The 20,496-nt window shown below is 38.3% G+C and overlaps 1 protein-coding gene across 1 annotated transcript in view; it reads right to left on the bottom strand.

Annotated features, from left to right (window-relative positions):
* Positions 1-20,496, bottom strand: part of MTTP (microsomal triglyceride transfer protein) — a 45,980-nt gene that overhangs the window by 25,304 nt on the left and 180 nt on the right. The window contains exons 2-8 of the mRNA XM_046655867.1: positions 14,544-14,731; positions 13,115-13,258; positions 7,329-7,436; positions 6,037-6,153; positions 5,593-5,732; positions 3,691-3,841; positions 1,409-1,566 (exon numbers count right to left, since the gene is read on the bottom strand). Coding sequence (XP_046511823.1) covers positions 1,409-1,566; positions 3,691-3,841; positions 5,593-5,732; positions 6,037-6,153; positions 7,329-7,436; positions 13,115-13,258; positions 14,544-14,731 — 1,006 coding nt within the window. The remainder of the gene's footprint in view (positions 1-1,408; positions 1,567-3,690; positions 3,842-5,592; positions 5,733-6,036; positions 6,154-7,328; positions 7,437-13,114; positions 13,259-14,543; positions 14,732-20,496) is intronic.

Raw genomic sequence — 20,496 nt, forward strand, 5'->3', positions numbered from 1 at the left:
CACCCTGCCTTTCACCATCCTACAGTAAATAGAGGAAATTATTCTCTGAACTTTACAGATGTTGCAAGTGAGGCTCAGAGAGGCTTAATGCAAATGACTTGATTAAAGGTTATACGCCATTGGAAGTAAGAATTTAAAACTACGTCTTCTGATTTTAGTTCATCCTAGTATCCTTTCTACTACACTATGCTACGTGTGTCAAATATGATACAATATTTTCAAAATAATCTGATTTAGAAAATACATCAAATACATGAAGTCATCCAGATCATTGCCACCTTAAGATTTTTAGGATACAAATAAGGTTAAGGTCTAGTTTTATATCTATTCTAAATCAATAGCTAATTTTTGCTCTTTCTTGTCAGTATTTTTGTGTTTGATATAAAGACAAATCACCCTAAGAACACATCTTAAAGTTCTAGGATTAAAACAGGGTCTGAGAATTTATGAGTTTGTGAGAAAGCAACCAAGTATAGTTAGTCATATGGAATTCCTATCAATTTTTTTTAATATCCTCAAGGCAAGTAAATGACAAATACAATCAAGAATAAATAGACTTCTCAGAAAAAAAGCTAAATTCTTTTCTTGAAAATCTGAGTCCTTTGAACTCAGTGACTACTGCTGCCATGTGTCCGTGCAACTTGGCCAATTACCACTTTTGATCACGTTAATGGCCCGTTTCGAGTGTTTGTCAAATGAATCGAGCCATATTCTATATCACGAGGATAACAGGTAGCACACAGCTGAATTTGCACTTAGAAATTCTACATTACAGACAAAAAACTCTTGCAAAGTAAATTTGAGAATTAAGTCAACTATCTTTACTGTGCATGTACAATGAATCACACTTTCACCAAATATTCAAATAATGCACAGATTTCTTTTTCTAGATTCTTTTGGCTATTTACCTCAGTTCTCAATTTTCTACATAAAACATTGCCTCAATGGGATGATCATTGAATCTTTAATGAAATCATATTTTTCCATTGAAAAAGTCATACTCTTTTTTTGTTCTTATAATCAACTCTGAAATCTTTTCAAGTGTAAGTTAATAGTTCTGGGAACACAATTTCAAAAACCATGAGACCACACATGCACCATGGTGTCAAGATGGAGCCTGCCCTCCTCTATCTATGTACCAAGCTAGACCTGATTTAAACTCATAAATACTCAAAAAATGTTCATTCTGAGTCACTGCTAAAAACTTGTTACTGCATTTCTGACCAAGTAACTGTTAAATTACAGCATTGTGGCATAACTGTTGGATGAAAATGCAAAACAATGAAATAATTGATTTGGAGGTGGGGCAGGCAGTTGGTTAAAAAGGGGTCTTTCTTGCTTAACAAAAAAACAATAACCCAGAAATGCTTCCCTACAGACGACCCCACACGATGTTCAGTGAACTTACAGTACTTCCTTGTTTTCAGCCTTTAGGATTTGGAGGATCTCTTCTTTCTTCGCAGTCCTGAGGTGCTGAATGAAGGCCAGGAAGCTTCTGACAGCCTCAGCTTTGGAGAGGTTGTCAGGCTGCAGGTGTTTTCTGGTGAAATGCCAATGCTCTGAGAGCTGCAAAACATGGCGGCAGGCTCATACCCCATTCAGAATTCTGAACATCCACATTTACAAGGGATGTTCTCCCCAGAAAAAATTTTTTCCTCAGATCTGACAAGCAAAAGAAGCTTTTTACATCTTACCTCCTTATACCTGATTGCCCTGCTCAGAGGCACATATAGAGGCCTACCCAGCCTGGGGACGGTTCCTCCGTAGAAGGATCGTTTTTGTCTATTAGTATTTAGCTCAAAGGACCTTGGGCTTCGGGCATATACGTCATTCCATGGTTACACCAAGGGAATTATATCGGAGGCCAGGCTTTGACTACCATAGTGAAATTGCACAGAATATTAATTAATGGCATCGGAGGGGAACAATGATATTGGAGGGGGAAAGAATCAGAATTGCTGAAGAAAGGTGTCAGGTTTCTTGTTTACTGAAGTCTCACCGAAAATCCATCTTTGTATTAATTTGAGCTCCCTATTCTATCTCTTCACTTTATTGTTTGTATGAAAGCAATGTTTAACTATTACTGAGGTCTGAACTGTTCGTTACTCATATGTCAGAGTAGTATTTAGATAAAGGTAATTCTCATACACTCTATTGCTATTCTACTGTGGTTTTAAGAATAGTAAATAGTTCTAAATAATGACATCTTTTGGCTTTGAAATAAGCTAAAGAACTTATTTTTTGTAGTTGACCACATTTCCCCTAGTTGCAAAGAATGCATTAAATCCCATTAGTGACCTCCAACTCTCCAACTCTGTGGTAATCAGCATGCTACCAGTTTTTAATTTATTAACTCCTTCTAATAAGCGATATACACATATTTTTCTCTTTTTCACATCCTTTTGGTTATCTAATCTTAGGAGGATATTCCAAAGCAAAATTCCAGCTGTACTTAGCTAAAGATTTCCTGAGTCATTTCTAAGGGCAGAGAGCATATCAGTGTGAATTTAGATTTTTTTTCTCTAAAGCATTGCAATTGTGACATTATACTGAAGTTGGAAAAGCAGATTTCTCAGAGACATAAACCTTTCCTACAATAATGATGAAATAATTATCAAAAATCTTGGATGGCTCATGATGCTTAATAACTATGGGGGGAGAAATTAATAGTTCACAGCATGAAAAAGATCATTGGTTTTATTAGTCACCTTCCTAAACAATTTCCATCTCACGTGACATTAGAAAATTACACTGGAACATTAAATGATATATGGAAGAAAAAAACAAGTAAAAAATAAAATGAAGTTTGAGAATGATGATTTTCTGTTTCATTTTGGTTTTCCCTTAATTCAATTTTGATAAATTTGAGAAACTAGTAAGGAATTAGTGCCTTGTACTTTAAGCAAATTATGGTATTAGTTCTTGATCATTCTACTTCCCTGAACACCAATAAGACCCACGGGAAGAACATCTTCTGGTAGCTAAGAACAGAGCATGAAGCCAAGTGTTTGCTCTCTTGACAAGAGGTTAAGTATTATGAAATAATGGACCCGAAAGTCATTTCTGTGGCCATACATCACAACTGACTCATGCAATAAATGAAATTTCTCTTTGTTGTATTAAAAGTGTTGTAAGACAATTTGTACTTTGACTTGGGGACATGCTATCTCATTCTGGCTGTAACTATAGGGCAGTTTGGGGTATGGTACAGAAGTCTTCCCTAACTTAGGCAGAGAGCTTGTATCCTTTTTTAGTCCTCACAGCAATACTCAGAACACTGAGCTCAGTAAAACATTTCACCTGTGGACACATCACTACTAAGTGGTAGAACTTTCTGGATTCGGATCACTGTGCGCGCTCTTGACACCATATGCTTCCCCCTAACTTCATTGGGCCCTTATTCCTCCTGCATTCTAGGTGCCACTTTTAAAAAGCTGCCCTTACATCATAACATTCTTGATTCGAGATGAGTGGATGGTAGTTATTTTTAGTTATTGTTATATTATTATTCATCATTGCAGGTGCATATTGTTAAGCTACTGCCATTCTAACTCAGTAACGGCTGGTGGTTCTTTATCAATTTTCTTCATAGAATTAACTGAAGCTTCCAGTGGAGACAACAGGAAAATAAAAATTTTAAGGCATGATTATTCCCATATTTGGCCACACAATGCAGTTCTTCACACTTACAGAAAGGCATCCTTTGCATTTACTCTGGAAGACCTGTCCCACAATGGGAAGGGCCACATACTTGGAATCAACTGCTTTAATTATGGCTGCAACCTGCTTTCCAGGCTTCAGTCTCGGGCCTTCTTCAGTTGTCCTTAGCTCTAATTTCTGCCTGCATATAGAGGAAGAGAAATATCACATTAGCAGCCTTCTTTTAAGTGAACAAGCTACAGATTGCCATTCTTTTGGCAAATAGGATACTAATATATTCAAATTGTGTAAGTCCATGTCTTTCAAACTGCGGTATCTCCAGTGGTAACAAACCTCAAGATAATTATGAAATCTTTCTAGAGCAATAATTTTATTCAAAAATTTGAAAATGTAAGTCTGAATTTTCAAACTATTATGACAAGGTAATACAGGGGAAAAAATTTGCCTGGATGCTGAACAAGATATGCGATGTCACCTCTTTCAAATTTAGCCCGGCTTTCTGAAAACGATATCTTCAATACGACCATGTGTCACTTATTAACTAAGACAACTAGGAAATCTTATTTTCCAAAAATAGCCTCAATAATATTTTTCTCTGATATGCTCTTTTAGAACTTTGCCTGTCTCTCATCAGGAGGTAGTGTGTGCATCCCTTTTCTTGAAACTGGGCAGAACTCTGTGACTGCCCCGACTAATAGAGGACGGTGGAAGTGACACTATGTGACCTCTAAGGCTAAGTCATACATAGGAACTCAGCTCTCAGATGGCATGCTAGTAGTACAATTACCTGTGGAGACTTGAGCTGCCATGTAAGAGGTCTGGCTACCTGAAGCTGCCATGTTGAGAGGCATATGGAGATAAAGAGAGACGCATGAGGACCCGCAGTAGCTGAGTCTTCCCAGCCCAGGCACCAGATAGGTGAGGCAGCAACCTTTGAACGAGTGCAGCTCTAGGCAGTGACCGTTTGCTACTGCATAACAGATGCCAAGCAGGTCACGCCCAGCTGGGCCAAGGCAGGCCCCAGAATTATGAGAGAAAAAAAGAAAATGATTGTTCCTTTTTATACCGCTAAATCTGGGCTGGTTTGTTATACACCAACAGAAATCTGATGGACCCGATAAGCAATTAAAAATATTTAGTTTGTATGAAAACAGTATATATATAGTACAAAATAAACTGCAAAATTCTACTCCAGATGAGGCTTCAATAAAATTTCAAAGCATTTATAGTTTGAGGCACTTCTCCAAAGATTTTGCATCCATTCACCTCTGACGTTAGGGCTGCTTCGGAAGAAACATGTGCGAAGCAGTGGCATAAGGCCTATTACATTTAATGCTAGAAAATATTCGTTTCTGAATTAAAATCTAAAAATATCACCTACTCTTAGATTTAAAATTCCAGTTCTTAATCCTGTGAGATTTATTCTGACCAGAGAAATTTCCTCCAATTGAAGAAACAGGCTTGAATATTTGTGTTATAAATCACACCAAAAATTCTGTCACATTGCTTTACTATGGAACTTTTACGTGTTGCTTAACAACAGTAACAAAAAAACTCTGGAGGGGAAAACGTGCGAATGCCACTACTTTTTAACCTGAACATTAAGATCATTTGACAGAGAAATTAGAAAATGAACTAGAATGAATCAAATAGTTTGTCTTTTTAAAATTTAAATTCTATTCAATAAACAATTGATTTTTAATGAAATTCTATTGAAAAATAGAACTTTTATCACGTGCCATATTATTGTAGATGACGTGAAAAATAAAGATGAGCAAGATAAAATCACTGTTTTCAAGGAGCTCATAGTCAAAACGAGGGAGCACAATACACAGACACATACACACACACAAATATGTATATATACACTTGTTTAAAAGCCAAGTACAATGGTATATCAAATAATAGAAAAGAAAATAAAAATTCTCTCACTTTGATACTATTTTCCCTGAAATGGTTTGTAGACTGTTCAGCCCAAAAGCATGTGTCTCTTCTGCAAGCATAGCTACAACAAAGCTGTCTTCTATCTTATAGGTAGTGACAGATGTAGCTTTTGAAGTGACACCCAAGACCTAAATAAATAAATAAATATTTATAAAAGTCACAAGTAATCTGCTTTTTATCTTTGAATCAAGTCAAATAACAAACTCTCTTTTAATCTTCAAAAGAGCTGCCCCTTCACACCCTCCCCCCATACCCAAACTTATGATATATTATAACAAATCTATTCATTTGATATATATGAAACTACACCCCAAACTAAACATTTTAAATATTTCAAAACTATATCGTTACCTTATTTTTCTATTATTTTAAATTTAATCTCTACAAAATGCGATTGTTTGAATCCCTCAAAGAAAGTGATATCTATCATACCTGATTTGGGGTTGTAAATCCAGACCTCTCTATTTTGCATGAATCCAAGGCCTTAATTTTTGTCACTTTGTCTTGATGAGCCTGGTAAGTCACTTTACAATCCCCAGAGATATCTACCTAAGAAGAAAAGTAAAAATACAATGTTGGGATTCTTGTATAGACCATTTGAATCTTAGTGGGAAGTGGCTTGGAAATTGGGGTCCCTAATACACTGTTGGGAACTGCCTTTTGTCCAGGCTGACAAGATAGGAAGACAGGAGAACTCAGTGTTTCCTGCAGCATATAGACTCTTTTCTATCCTCTTTGGTTGAGTCTTTCTGGTGCCTTCTAATTGCCCCAAGAATAATAATAAAGGATTTCCTACTTCTCTTTAATATCTAATAAGAACTGGACAAACGGCTTGGTCATAACCAAAACCTCTGGGAGTTGACTTTTAATGCTGCATCTAGGCTATGTGTGTGTGTGCACATATTTTGACCAGCTGAATATAATGAGAAATTCTTAAAATCCTGTGGGATTAATTCAACTCATTATAAATGACATCAACAACTTGAGTGCAGGCAAATCTATCCCAATACAGACTCTGCTTAGCTTCTCTGAGCCTCCCCTTGGGCATCTGCCAGCACCACTTCAGCCTCTGTTCTAGCAAACTAACCAACAATTTCCTTGGCCTAGCCCTACCATCAGATTTTCTCACCCACTCATGGGTGGTTGAATTCAGACTAGGAAACTTGGACTCAGCTCTACCTTTGACTCCAGGTGTGATGCCAGGAGAGCCACTCAACTTCCCTAGTTTAACCTTAATTTCTTTGTCTGTAAAATGAAAGGGGTTGGTTTAGACCAGTGGTTCACCAAACTGACAACACATACAAATTGTGTGAGAAAACTGTTAAGATACAGATGCTCAGGTCCTCCGTCATCTATTGAATCAGAATCTGTGCAGAGCATCCAGAGAATCTACATTTTTATGAAGCTCCCTGTAGGACAGACATGCACAGTCATGTCACTGAAATGCTCCCCAAAGTTTTCTGCATCTCTAACATTTAGTCATTCGATAGGCCTCCTTAGTATAACCAATTCTATTTTCCTTTACCCTATATTTGAGTAATAAAATGTTGGGGTAAATGGCAATTTGTTTCATACGTAAATGAGATGACTACCTAACTCAACTTTTCTGAGCATTACCACAGTAGTAACTTTTTTACTGAATTTTTACAAAGAGAAATCCATATAAACAATTTTGGTAACTCCATTGACAAATAAGATTCTGGATCCTCAATACTAGTAAGTACCTCATTGGTGGTTCCAGAGCTTAACTGCATCTGAAATAGGCTAGCCAGGCCTCTCTTGAGATTTTCTATGGCCACTGGCTCATTTTGATATGAGTAGAACTCTTTGACCTAAGGGAGAAAAAGGACAAGCACAAATGAGGCAAAAATGCATCATTTATAAGATTTGGTTAAATAAGTGGCAGGAAGGGTCAGATTCTCACTCCTATCAATTCTGGGAGAAAGAAGTTTGTTACTCCAAAGCCGGGGTTTCTTTTTCTGTGAAAAGAAGCTATTTACATTCTAAGAAGCTAGACCATCAGAATATGGAATTTCAGGAGACTGATAAGGAAGGCTCTTAACGTGATGGACACAGCACAGGGAAGAGAAGAGAACATTGACGTAGGCTGGGATTTCTGTGAAAACAAGATTGCTCAAGGAAGAGAAATCAAGAGCATTCTCCTTGAGCATGTCGACATGTTCTCTACCTGTAACCCTGCTTGAAACAAAAAACCCCCAAGGTTTACAACAACAGCAGAGACAGAGGTTCTTGGAAGAGAACAGCTATCACCACTCTTGAGACTCCTGAGATGGCACAGCCTCTATGTGATAAGGGCCAGATGTGGCCATAAAGTCCATGGACAAAATTCCACAGGGGTGACTTTCTTTGGCCCTCCAGAGCATTCGTGTTGGCCTTGGGTATAAGGAGATTCAGAGGTTGGAAGATTTGAGGCTGAGAATGCTATTACTGTCTGGCCAGCTTGAGTTCCCTTTAAGAAAGAAGGAAAAGGAAGTTGAAAAGAGGAGAGTGACTGTGATTTGGCTGCAATAATAAATGGCTTATCTTAGCTTTGCTTCATCCTTGATATTTATGGGCACAAGGGTGATAACAATGTCTCATACAATTCTGATAATGTTTAAGAAACAAGGACAAAAATACAAAGAGAATTTTCTGGAAAGCAGTCTGTCATTTTTCACCCTGTATTAACTCCAAACACTTCACACAATTTAGAAATAGAGGACGGATATAGCTTCCCTATAAAAATTCCCAAAGTCTATGATAATTTTAGCTGAGCTTTTCTAACAGAAATATCCTGAATGCCTTCCTATTTATCTTTAAAATCAACCATGACTTCTCAAGCAAAACAGAAAGCTCAGTAATTATGCAATGAACTCCATTAATATCAATCTGAACAATTCAGCCTACATGAAAACTCTCTCATACCTTAGAAGAAGAGAATATTTTATTTGAATTATCCAAACAAGTGCCTGAATCTCTATTTCTATTTTCTACATATACTCTGCCTAGTGACAGATTTACTAGGTACTTTATTCGGCAATCAATTTTAGTTGTTTCACTGGACAAACCTATAAATGTTGGAATTGTGTTTGTCCAGGTTAAAAAGGAACTGGAATAGTGACCTCAGCGTCTGAAAATCCATGCTATCATATTCTCAAACAAATCACTGGCAATTTCTCAGATCCAAGGCTGAGTTTTTGATGTTCTATTTTGCAAACTGGGTCTTTCCTTTGAAAAATTACAGTGTAATTTCCTTTTCAAATATTTGGGAGTATGATATCTCCAGATATCATGACTATTAGAGGTTCATAACCAGATCCCTTGAGCCCAGATACAGTGAGAAGGGCTCACTCAGTGGCAATATACACATGCCTATGGCCTGCAACTCTTCTGGCCTGTCTTAAATACCTCAGAAAGCAAGAGGAGCCATTAAGCGGGAAAAATACTTGTACTATCATCAGTATCCTCAATTTCCTTCCAGGCTACAAAATGTAGCTGAACTACTCATAAAGTTTTACCTAAAATTTCAGGAAACCTAAAATTTCAGATTTCACCTTTGGACCGTGCATAAGGTTAAGCGCTCCTCTATTAGGGGCCCACTTCTATGGATCAAGTTTTGATCTTGACCGCTAGGTCCCTAAGAAAATGGTGTTAGATCCTTTTTTGTTCCTGGCAGTCTGAACAATGTAAACTGCGAGACAGAAAGAGAATGTTTTTTTCATTCCTTCTGTTAGTTTTCATTGTTTCCCTAGAAAGGTGGACAAGTCTCTTTTCCTTTGTATGACTGCTCGCTTTGGGGCCTAAAATTCTGTTCCTTTACTGCAGACCAATGAGATCCAAAATGAAGACAGCACTGGTATCCATATTAGCGAAATGTCAAAACTGTTAGAATTGGGCTGGCTTTAGATAATTAAAAAATTAATAATAAGTCAGAACTTTGCAGTTCAATTCACGTGGCTGTCACAGCAATAATTTAAATTCATTCTCTCTCAATAGGAGCTGAGTACGTTTTACCACGTTCAGGCTGTAAAGCTGATTACTTCATTCAGCTCTGAAATGAGCTTTGAACATTTCAGAGCACAGGACTCTTATCTACGTCCACAGTCCCCAGAGCGCCCCGGGAGCAGCAGCGGCTCAACCCAGTTACAGACTCGGCCTTTAACCCAGAGGAACCGAGCGCAGAGGGAGACGGGTGGGCTGTGGGGAAGGAGATGTGGTGCCTCTTCCAGCCAAATTCCGAGGGCCAAATTTCCCTTTGGAATCTGTAGGGATTATTAGTACTTTTCCCTTAGGAAAAAAATGCTTCTATAAATTCCCTTAATTTATACATTCTTTAAGGAGAAGGTAACGCAAAATTCCATTAAGTGGCCAAAAGCAAAAAGAAACAAAAAGAATCCCAGCAAACAGAGATTGGTCATTTGATTTGGTCTACTTAGCGGGAGCCACGTCTCTAAACGTATCTTTGACATGTGTCTAAGACAGAGCACAGCTAGGAAATGGCACACTGGAAACCAAGAAGGGAAGAAATACATGGAGAATTAGAAGGCTCTCAAGGTGTCACATTTCTTTTAGAGGTTCAGTGTGCACACAGGAGCCACACTGCGAGGTTCAGATAGCAAACCAATGCTTAGATATGACACAAAATAAAGGGCCGGCTCAGCAGCAAAGTGATGAATTTAATGGATACTGACTGGGAAAACTAGAAATGGAAAGCAGGTAATTATCCAGTTAACTGGATTAGCATTTCAGGTCAAAAAGGATCCATGCAGTAACTTGAGGCATCTTTTGCTTGTTGGTGTTAATCAACTTAACCAGAAAATGTCATATTCCCAATTTCAATTACGGTTTGTAGACAAAACTAGAGTCACACCCAAACACTTACATAGGGGAGATGAGTGGGCATGGGAAAAAAAGACGTGCAATAAATACGCATCTAAGTGTTTTAATGGGCTCTCCTTTATAATGCAAATATAGGAGCATAAAAAAGGGGCTCTGGAAGGACAAAAAAATACATGCTGATGAGCATCCTTGAAATCACAGAAATTCCAGAAAGTAAAACTTAATTTGAGCCTGGGGTAGAAAATACTCTTTAAGAAAATTGCCGATCAGCAGTTCAGTCTTTCCTTTCATAATTTTTCTCATAGTAAGCTGAAGTGATAGTTCAATAATGATCTTTCTAACAGTGATGTGGCTGAAAATTCCACGTGGCTTGTTAGCCTCCAGGGTCATGTCTTTTCCCACAAGTACTTTATTGTATAATTAAAAAATACCATACTGCACTTTAACCTGTGGCTACAGTAAACCATCATAAGTCATAGCTCCTCCAGAATTGGCACGTTGGAGTCACTGAAATAGTGATGTGGCAGCTCCCTGCCAGCCTTTGAACAGTGAGGGTACTGAGTCCTTTTGTGTGTGTAACAAAAGACTTTGTACTCAACTGCTGCCCAAGGAGCTAGAAAATGATTGGTTGTCACTAAGATTGTAAATGCAATTAATATCTCATGGGTTTAAGTGTCTTAGCACATTGGAAGGCCAGAGAAGAAAATAATAGTATTTCATGTTGTTAACAAAGTTGTGCTATATGAAAATCAAGTGAGTTAACAGATACAGTGAAGATTGAAACAGGAATACTACAAGTCAACCAAAGAGGCGGTATTTCCCCAAATACTTTCCAGCTAGAAGAGAGTATACATGGAAGGTTTCCAGCCTAGACTCTGAAATTAGACCTTCCCAGCTCCACCACCTGACAGTTGTGTGACCCTAGGCGAGTTTCTTTACTTCTCTTAACTTGGGTTTTCTCATCTAGTACAAGAGGATGATGAAGCGGCACCTTCTTCCTAGGGCTGTCATGAAGATGAAAGAGCTAACTCCTGTAATGCCTTCAGTCAGCCTCTGGGGCACAGAAAGTGCTCAGTACATTTTAGCTATCATTAAGCAAACAATAAGCAAAGCCTTTCTCAAAGTTCAACTCATTTGAGCCCCATATAACCTTATTTGTTCATTCCTTTAGTTTACAAACATTTGTTGAGTTCCCACTATGAGCAAGGCAGTAACATACAGAGATAAAGACACAATTGCTGCCCAAGAGAAGCTTACTCGAATGTGGATGGTGTGCAGATAAAGAGAGGGTTACAATACACTGTAATAAACCCAGGGGAGTATGGGTTTGGGAGAATGTTAGGAAGCTTCCTCGAACATCAGGTCAGTCAGTGCACGGTTCTTGGGGATTTAGGGAGGAAGGGAGTGGAAGGGCATGGAGGTGAGGGGGAGCGCCTGGAATACAAAGAGGAACAGGAATTTCTCTCTACCCATAACCTAACATGAACACACATGGCCAAAATGAAAGTAATAAGGGCCTTGAGTGAGCTGCAAAATGTTAAGAGGGTTCTAAAGAGGGATGGCTATTTCCTGATGGCTGGAGGGGTGTGAACTTTATGAAAGAAAAGGCTTGTGAGCAAAGCTGAAGCGTGGTATATTGACAAGTAGAGAAGGAAGAGAAGCGTTATTGAGATGGTGATTCATATTTGATTGTAGGAGAGGTGACAACACAAGAATGCTTCTTGTGAGTCCTTTTTTAGTACTTTAGATAAAAATGTGCATTGTGATTAGCGATATATTGTCTGAAATTTATATTTAAAGGTTCTTTTTCATTTTTATTTTGAGTCTAGAGAAATTTTAGAAATTGTAAACTTTTAACTAATGATCTCTTTCTGTTTTTCTGCTTTAGTTACTAAAATTGAGCTTTCATCTTTACTGATACATTTTTATGCATGTCAATATAATATCTATACTCTTCATAAACCCACAAATATAATGCCTAATAATTCACTGATCACAATTGCTTCTCAATTTCAAAGATATTAAGACCATTTTAACAGACTAGAATCAAATCATAAGTAATGCACACTTACAGAATTTTCTGAGCAAATTTCCAAATGAATATTATAATATTCATTAATTACTTTATACATAAAATGCTTTTCAAAGTCATAGTGTTAAACTAATCTCTAAACGCTGTGTTAAAAATCAACTCTACCTTAGAAATGCTATGCCCTTTCAAAAGCTTCAATTTTATACTTTAGCCAGATATTGATATTCTCATAACAAGTTAATATCACTTATCTAAATTAGATCACTTCATTCTCATAATTTGTCTACTTTCCTAAATTTATCCAATCAGCTGTGACGACCTGTTGTGTTACAATATCTTTCTAATCCTTCATAATTTAATAAGAAATGCACCTTTTAATAACACCTCTCATCAATAAACATTGATTCTACTATAAAGATTTTCATAAAAATAGAGAACATAAACGGCTAGAAAATGTGAGTTTAATGCCTTGATTTACTTCTGAAACATTTCATTTGCAACTTCTATTCATTAGTTCTTGAAAAAATTCCATTTACCATAAATGTAGTGACACCATGATCACCTCAAAGTAATTTCTACTGAAGGGAAGAAAAACCTGAATTTGGAGAAAAAAGGTGTGGAGCCCCCAGTCACTTTCACCTTTCCATGGATTAGATGAAGGAGCACAGGTCTTCGTAAAGCTTCCAGGTTCTCCTTTCCTATGATTTTGGGTGGACTTTTTCCTTTGAAAATGCTCTGCTCTCCTCTCTGCTGATTTACACTTTCAACATTTACGTCCTTCATCTGGAATAATGGAAAGAAACCTATTAGAAAACTTCCTATGCCTGTTTCCATCAGAGTCTTTTAGAAAATAAAATGGTAAAGCAATAAACAGAGCTGGCCATAATTTCGTCTGTTGTTTCTCAATTTATGATTCACAGGACCTACCCATTAACTTCAACAGAATGGAGAAGGTATTCAAAAATTAGGTAAAAATACTGATACTCAAAGAAATCTGTGACTTCAGGTTTACAATAATTGTGACTGGAAGATGGCTCTTTTATGCCACTGTCACTCTCCTCATTCGTTTTGAAGTGTTGCTGTCTGTCTGATCTCTTCACTTTCTGCACTTTTTGTTTAAAAGGAATCATGCCTCACTGCACTTTATCTGTATACACAAAATTAAAGATAGTCTGACTACTAAACAAGGAGGTATATAATGTTTTCTACAGAGTACTTTGCTGTTTTACTGAGAAATGGCTCAGAGAGGTGGCTGACGAAGTTTTGATCCAACTTAGAAAACACAACAGCTATTAGACATACAAAGAAGCAAAGATTCCTTGTTAGATGTATCGCAATGACACTTCATTATAAAGTATACCAGCAGCTGCTTAGTTACAAGCAAGCAAATGTTGGTTCTGTGTACCTGTTTCACACTAACGTGGACAACACCAACCGACTTTACTAAAGAAATCTATTGTCTTTAGGTCCTTGAAAAGCAAATATGGAATCACCATATATTAAAACTGGAATATGCCTCAGAGGCCATCTAATCTGACCTCCTTTCTCAACACATAAACCTGAGCCATCATAACCGACCGAACACTGCCATGCAGGCGAGCACTTGGTTCTTTCCTCAGGATGAGTAAACAATAGGTTTACTCCCTCACTGGTAATTCCATCTGTTACGTCAAGGAACTCAGAAAAATTGGGATGTCCCAATATATCTCCTCTTTCAGTTAGCACAGTCTCAATTGTTTTTTTCCATGACATGGATTCTAGACTGCTCACTCTCAGAACGTTTCCATTGGCTTCTAGTTTAATGTGCCTATTAACACAACATGTAGAACGGGACTTCGTACTCTAGTTACTCCCCAGTATATGCCTTCTTTTGCCTGCTTCAACAATTTAGAAAGATCAGATCACTTTGATTGGAAAAACTTCAAAACTGTAGTCAACTCATTTTAGTGAGAGATAACAAACTAAACGGATATGAAACCGACCGCACAGAACAACTACTGTCAAATGGTACACTTCTTAAAGACTGCTGACATCTAAGCTTTGCGTCTCTCTGGTACAAACTGCCCACCGTGATTTGGATCAGTTGGTCATCATCACCATCAGGATTCCTCCACAGCAAGACAACGTCCACACTGGATGAAATTCGGTAGCCCACACTGTCTTGGAGGCTTCCTTTGTCCCGATCAAGAAAAACTTCAGTGGAGTACGTGAGTTTGTATAGCCGGTCATTATTTAATGAGAGACCAGTTGTGTGACCTGCACAAAGATAGTGACACAAGTTAAGTCTTACTTGTAAGGCCCCCGTTGGGCAGGGTGTGTGCTATCTTGTCATCAATGCGTTCCTCATCTAGCACAGTGGTGCCCAGTGGAAGCTTAGTAAACATTTGCTGAATGAAAGGTGGCTCTACTTCTCCATCTGCTAAAATCATATATAGAGGAGTTCACACACTCTCCAGTTCAGTTTAATCTAACCCAAAGACATGCAAAGCAGTAGGATCAAGTCTTTCCCAGAGAAGACTTGAAGTTTAGGGTCATACAAACTCTATTTGTATATTTTCTGTCTGTGGCTTTCAGGAGATAGTCAAAAAACATTTCGGTACACATTTTTCCACGGTGCTAACCAGGTTGCATTGCCTAGTTAACTATAAGAGTCAACCATAACTTTCTTTTCCCTCAGGAAATATGCATATGGGGGGAGGGACAGGAAAGGAGGTTGAGATGACTGGAACTAAAGTGAGGCAGCTGAGAAAGGAAGGAAAGTTACTTTGCAAGTCCAAAAAATTAAGAAAACCTCTGGCAAGTCTTTACCATCTACAGTCTTCATCACCTACTACAGCACTTATTGCCCAGAGGGAAAAAATGGCCAAGACACATTGTCTGTAATAAAGTGTTGTAAATGTTTTTTGTGCATTAACTTATTTAATCTTCACAAAAACCTAACGGGGTAGGTACCATTGTTAGTCTCATTTTATAGACGAGGAAATCGAGGGGCACAGAGATTATACACTGCACCCGAGATTACTCAGACAGCTAGCAGTGGAGCCAGGATTTGAACCCAGGCTGCCAGCTCCAGAGACCATGCTCTTACCTGTACTGCATGTATCTAAAGCTTTAGGCTGAACTCTGTTCCAATCCTAGGGAGTGATCTAGGAATTCATTCATTCACTCATTTACTCGACAAGGATGTGCTGAGCCCCTGCTGCGTGAGGGGCACTTTCCCAGGCACTGGGGTTATACTATTTAACAAGCGGAGAACATATCTACCTTTGTGGAGTTTACATTTAAATGAGGAGGAGATGGGCAATAAAAAATAAGCATATAAGCAAATTATAAGTATGTCAGAAGTACTAATGAAAGAAAATGAAACAGGAAAGGGAAGGGGGATGCTGAGAAAAAGACCTTTGTGAGGAGGTAATATTCTTGGCAAAGGCTTTAGAACAGCCACATGAAGATCTGCAGGAAGAGCATCCCCCTCCACTCCGGCCCCCCACAGAGGGAACAGCAAGCGCAAAGGCCCTTGAGGTGGGCTTAGGCAGGTGTAATGGAAGAACAGCAGGGAAGCCAAAGAGGCTGGAACTGAGTAAGTGAAAGATGCAGTGGAAGATGAGGTCAGATGGGTACCTATGGGTGGCAGGGAGACCTGGGAGAACATTTGCATAGGCTTAGAATGTGACTCTGAGTGAGATGGGAAACAACTGGAGAGTTTTTGGAGGTGAAGTCACAAGATCTGACAAACCTTCAAAGAAAGGGGATAAGGAGGCAAGAAATAGGAATATAGAAAAGCCAGGAGAAGGAGGCCTGGGAGTGGTTATTCAGGTGTATACACACAAAAACAGACTGTGGCCAAGCGCCAAGGCAGGCAGAAGCTCAGGTGTGAGATGGGAAGGCAGGAAGTCAGGAAAAACCTCAGAGATGAAGTCTGTGACTCCCTCCAGTCTCGCCGACCTCCAACTGTTCTACATCTCAGCTGGAGGTAGTGCTGCAGGGTCAAACATTGGCTTCCTGGCCAGGAAAGATATTCTGGCCAGAGAGGCCTTCTTTTTACGACACCCACCAAATCCCACGTAGAGTATAAAGGAAATGCATGCTGTCTTATCTAATCTTCAGAGCAATTCTGAAAGGTAAGCGTTATACGACAGCTGAGAAAAGCTGACTCTGCATTCATCCCAACATAGCAGACAGCATGCAGAATTTGACGTTTAAATTTACTGAGATCCAAGTTTTGTGGACTACATGAAGGTGTCTTTTGATTAAAATAAGTAACAAAAGTTTGTAGGAAGGTAGCCTTTCTTAAATTCTTAAATTCCAAAGCTTTTCATGTTGATCATTTTTTCTTAGTTTTCCTTTACTGGTCAAAAGAATGTGAAAAAGGACAATATGTCATAGACCAGTTCTTGACAACGACTTGCACGTGATAAAGCACGGGAAAGACTGGGCCTTGCTCACCTAGAACTTGTTCCTACCTCTTTCAACAGGAGATAAAGCCTAAAGGGGTTCAAATAAGTGGATTGTGCTGTAGCGTGGGCCTTTTATCCTCTCCTCCTTGATAAATATTTCTCTTTTTAGGTTATTCAGAGATCTGGCAACACAGGGCAGTATTCATATTGTTGACTTAATTTCTAGAATGGCATTTTTTGGAAGTGATGTTGGTAAAATCAGAAGGGAAATTCACTTTAGCCCAAAAAGGAGTCGGTACCTCTTCACTGTGCCTCTTCAAGTGCATTTAGAATTTTTAAGTGACTTAAAAGTAACAAAATTCTTAGTTTTGAACCTTCTTTTTTGAGGAAGATTAGCCCTGAGCTAACAGCTGCTGCCAATCCCCCCCTTTTTGCTGGAGAAGATCGGCCCTGAGCTAACATCTGTGCCCATCTTCCTCTATTTTATATGTGGGATGCCTGCCACAGCATGGGTTGATAAGTGGTGCCAGGTCCACACCCAGGATCTGAGCAGGTGAAGCCCAGGCTGCCAAAGCAGAGCACATGAAGTTAACCACTATGCCACTGGGCCAGCCCCAGTTTTGAATCTTTTAAGAAATATCTTAAAATACTCATTTATCACACTTACATGCATACAACAGCACAGTTAATTTGCTTAAGCAAGAAAATAAAGTAGAGATAAATTAAAGGTGAGGTTTGAAGAGACATGCAATAGTGATAAAGATGATAGGCAATGGGATTTAGGATTCCAACAGAAAACTATAAGGCTGGAAGTAAAAGAGAAGGATGAAAGATAAGGAAAAACAAATTGGACGATGATTAACGAGAATGGACTGAAAAGTACAGGTAGGGCCAGGGGCTGAGAGAAAGACTGGAAGTGCAGAGCAGTTCAGGACTGTAGAGGTGACAGGATTACATGGAAAGCTTATGTATGAATTATTGGAAGTAAAGTACAACAAGGAAAGCTGAAGAAGGCATTGAAAATAGACCCATCATTACAAAATACGATTCAGAAAAAGTAGGGAAAACCTGAGTCTTTAGAATGTTCACACTCAGCATATCTCTTCTAAATAGACCCCTTCCATAGAAATCCTAACCCCTCCTCCATTCTCTTCACAGCCCAGCTGCACTCAACATCCACCCAGATCCGGGGATTTGCCAGTTACACTGATAATTAAATTTGAGATGAGTTTTGAGGTGATGCATAGGATCCCAAAACTTATAATGGCCTGATTTTAAAGTAATCTCTTCACAAGTTGTTTGCATATTAAATGTCAATCATTACAGAGGGAAAGGAACTTACAATTAAATCACTGTACTGCAATACAAGAGATTATCGCATCCAAGTAGAGAGAGACCTGCCGAGTCCTGTACCTTGTATTTGCGATATTTGGTAGAAGCAGCTGGTGCTATGAGGCTAATGGCACTGAGGCTTTGGGGCCCTCACTTCCCCAGGCTCCTTCCAAGACCTTGGAGGGGACTCTAGGAATGTGTACATATGCCATACCATTTTTTCAGTCACATTTGCAAAAGTAAGATATTTTTGTAATCTTTTCTCAAAGATGACCCCTAACTGCATAAGCTTCAGGGTCTAAAAATTTCAATTTGCCACTGAGCTTGCACACAACAAACTGCAGCTATCTATCATGTTCTAAATCATATTTCTCTGTATGTCATTGTTATATGTGTGTGTATGTATGTGTGTGTATTTTTAAATCTTTATAAGTGCATGTATTTGAAAATATCAAGTTATTCAAGTTTCTCATTTATAGACTGGGGGAAAAAACACCACAATAACTACTATATCTCAAGTATTTGTCTCAAAATAATCATGACATTAGGTTTGATATTAATGGTATATAAATTGCTCATATTTCAAATACTCAACAGTTTATTTGACAGATAAAATAGTAAGCTGTCTATAAAAATTCTCAGTCAGGGGGCTGGCCCCGTGCCTGAGTGGTTAAGTTCGTGTGCTCCGCTGCAGGTGGCCCAGTGTTTCGTTGGTTCGAATCCTGGGCGCGGACATGGCACTGCTCATCAAACCACGCTGAGTTAGCATCCCACATGCCACAACTAGAAGGACCCACAACGAAGAATATACAACTATGTACTGGGGGGTGTTGGGGAGAAAAAGGAAAAAAAATAAAATCTTTAAAAAAAAAAATTCTCAGTCAGATATAATTTAGAAACCTTTACTTTTTTCTCATTAAAACTTTTTTCATCCAAGTAAGGACTGTATCTTTAAATGCTAAACATTTTAGAAACTAGAGAAAAATATTATCTTTAGTTCAAGAACCTAAAATATGATTTGCTTAGATGAAACAATCTCTATTTAGCTCTCCATTTATTGTTCCAATAACAAAGATTTTCTTTTTTCTTCACGTGGAAATTTTCTACACAAAAAATCTTAAGACAGGGCTGGCCCAGTGGCATAGCGGTTAAGTTCATGCACTCCGCTTTGGCGGCCTGGAGTTCACTGGTTCAGATCCTGGGCGCAGACCTACACACTGCTTATCAAGCCATGCTGTGGCAGGCGTCCCACATGTAAAATAGAGGGAGATGGGCATGGATGTTAGCTCAGGGCCAGTCTTCCTCAGCAAAAAGAGGAGGATTGGTGGCAGATGTTAGCTCAGGGCTAATCTTCCTCAAAAAGTATCTTAAGACAAACTTCATTTTTATGATCAAAAGCCACAGTTATCCCTAAAGGGTTTTAGAAGTTTACAAGTGAATTATTTTATATCAATTACTTTGAGTACACAGTTATTAAAATTGGACCCTATTGTGCTAAGTTAAGTGTTAGATCAATTGGTTTTGACATTGCAGCCTCTTAAGAGACTATAAAAAGTGAAAATTTTACAGGTGCAACATTTAGAAACCAAAAGAGTGTATAAACGAGCTGATTTAAAACAAGATTCCATATTAATACATTTCATACAGATTTTGAAACCATTACTCATAAAAAATTTGTTTTCTGTGAAAGGTATCAATTCATACGTGTTTTTTAAAATAAATTTCAACTTAAAATAGAAGCTATAACCAGCAACACTATTTTTCCAAAGATAATGTCTTCTTTCTTAAATCTGTATCACATAGTTTTATTTTCTGTTAATTCACCAAGATAATTCTATCACTTTTGAATGGTAATGGAATTAAATACACTCTTTACCATTTCATTCATAATTCTTTGGCAAATGGAAGGCCTTTTTCATTGCGTCTAATTCTTCTTGATGTCACATTGCTAAGCAACTAGAGGGAAATTTAGGAACTGGTTTTTTAAAAGCCTCTTTTACAATTCAAATGAAAGAGCTGCATTCAGTGAGTGACCAACAGCAGCAGGTAACAATAGTTGGCATCTTTTTGTTCCATTTAAAAAATAGACCGTGAATGAGAAAACGAAGCAAAAAGCACACCAGTCTGAGGGACTGAAACTAAAAGGAACCCCTGTTTTCTTAGTGTATGTAGGAATTTGATTTGGTTTTCCTTCCAACCCAGTCCTGTCTTCACAAACACTCCAAAGTTACATGGTTCTGAGGATGGTTTAGTTAGGAATTCTTTCACTATTCACACACACGCACACACATT

The sequence above is a fragment of the Equus quagga genome, chromosome 3 (assembly GCF_021613505.1).
Source record: "Equus quagga isolate Etosha38 chromosome 3, UCLA_HA_Equagga_1.0, whole genome shotgun sequence".
In the NCBI taxonomy this organism is placed as follows: domain Eukaryota; kingdom Metazoa; phylum Chordata; class Mammalia; order Perissodactyla; family Equidae; genus Equus; species Equus quagga.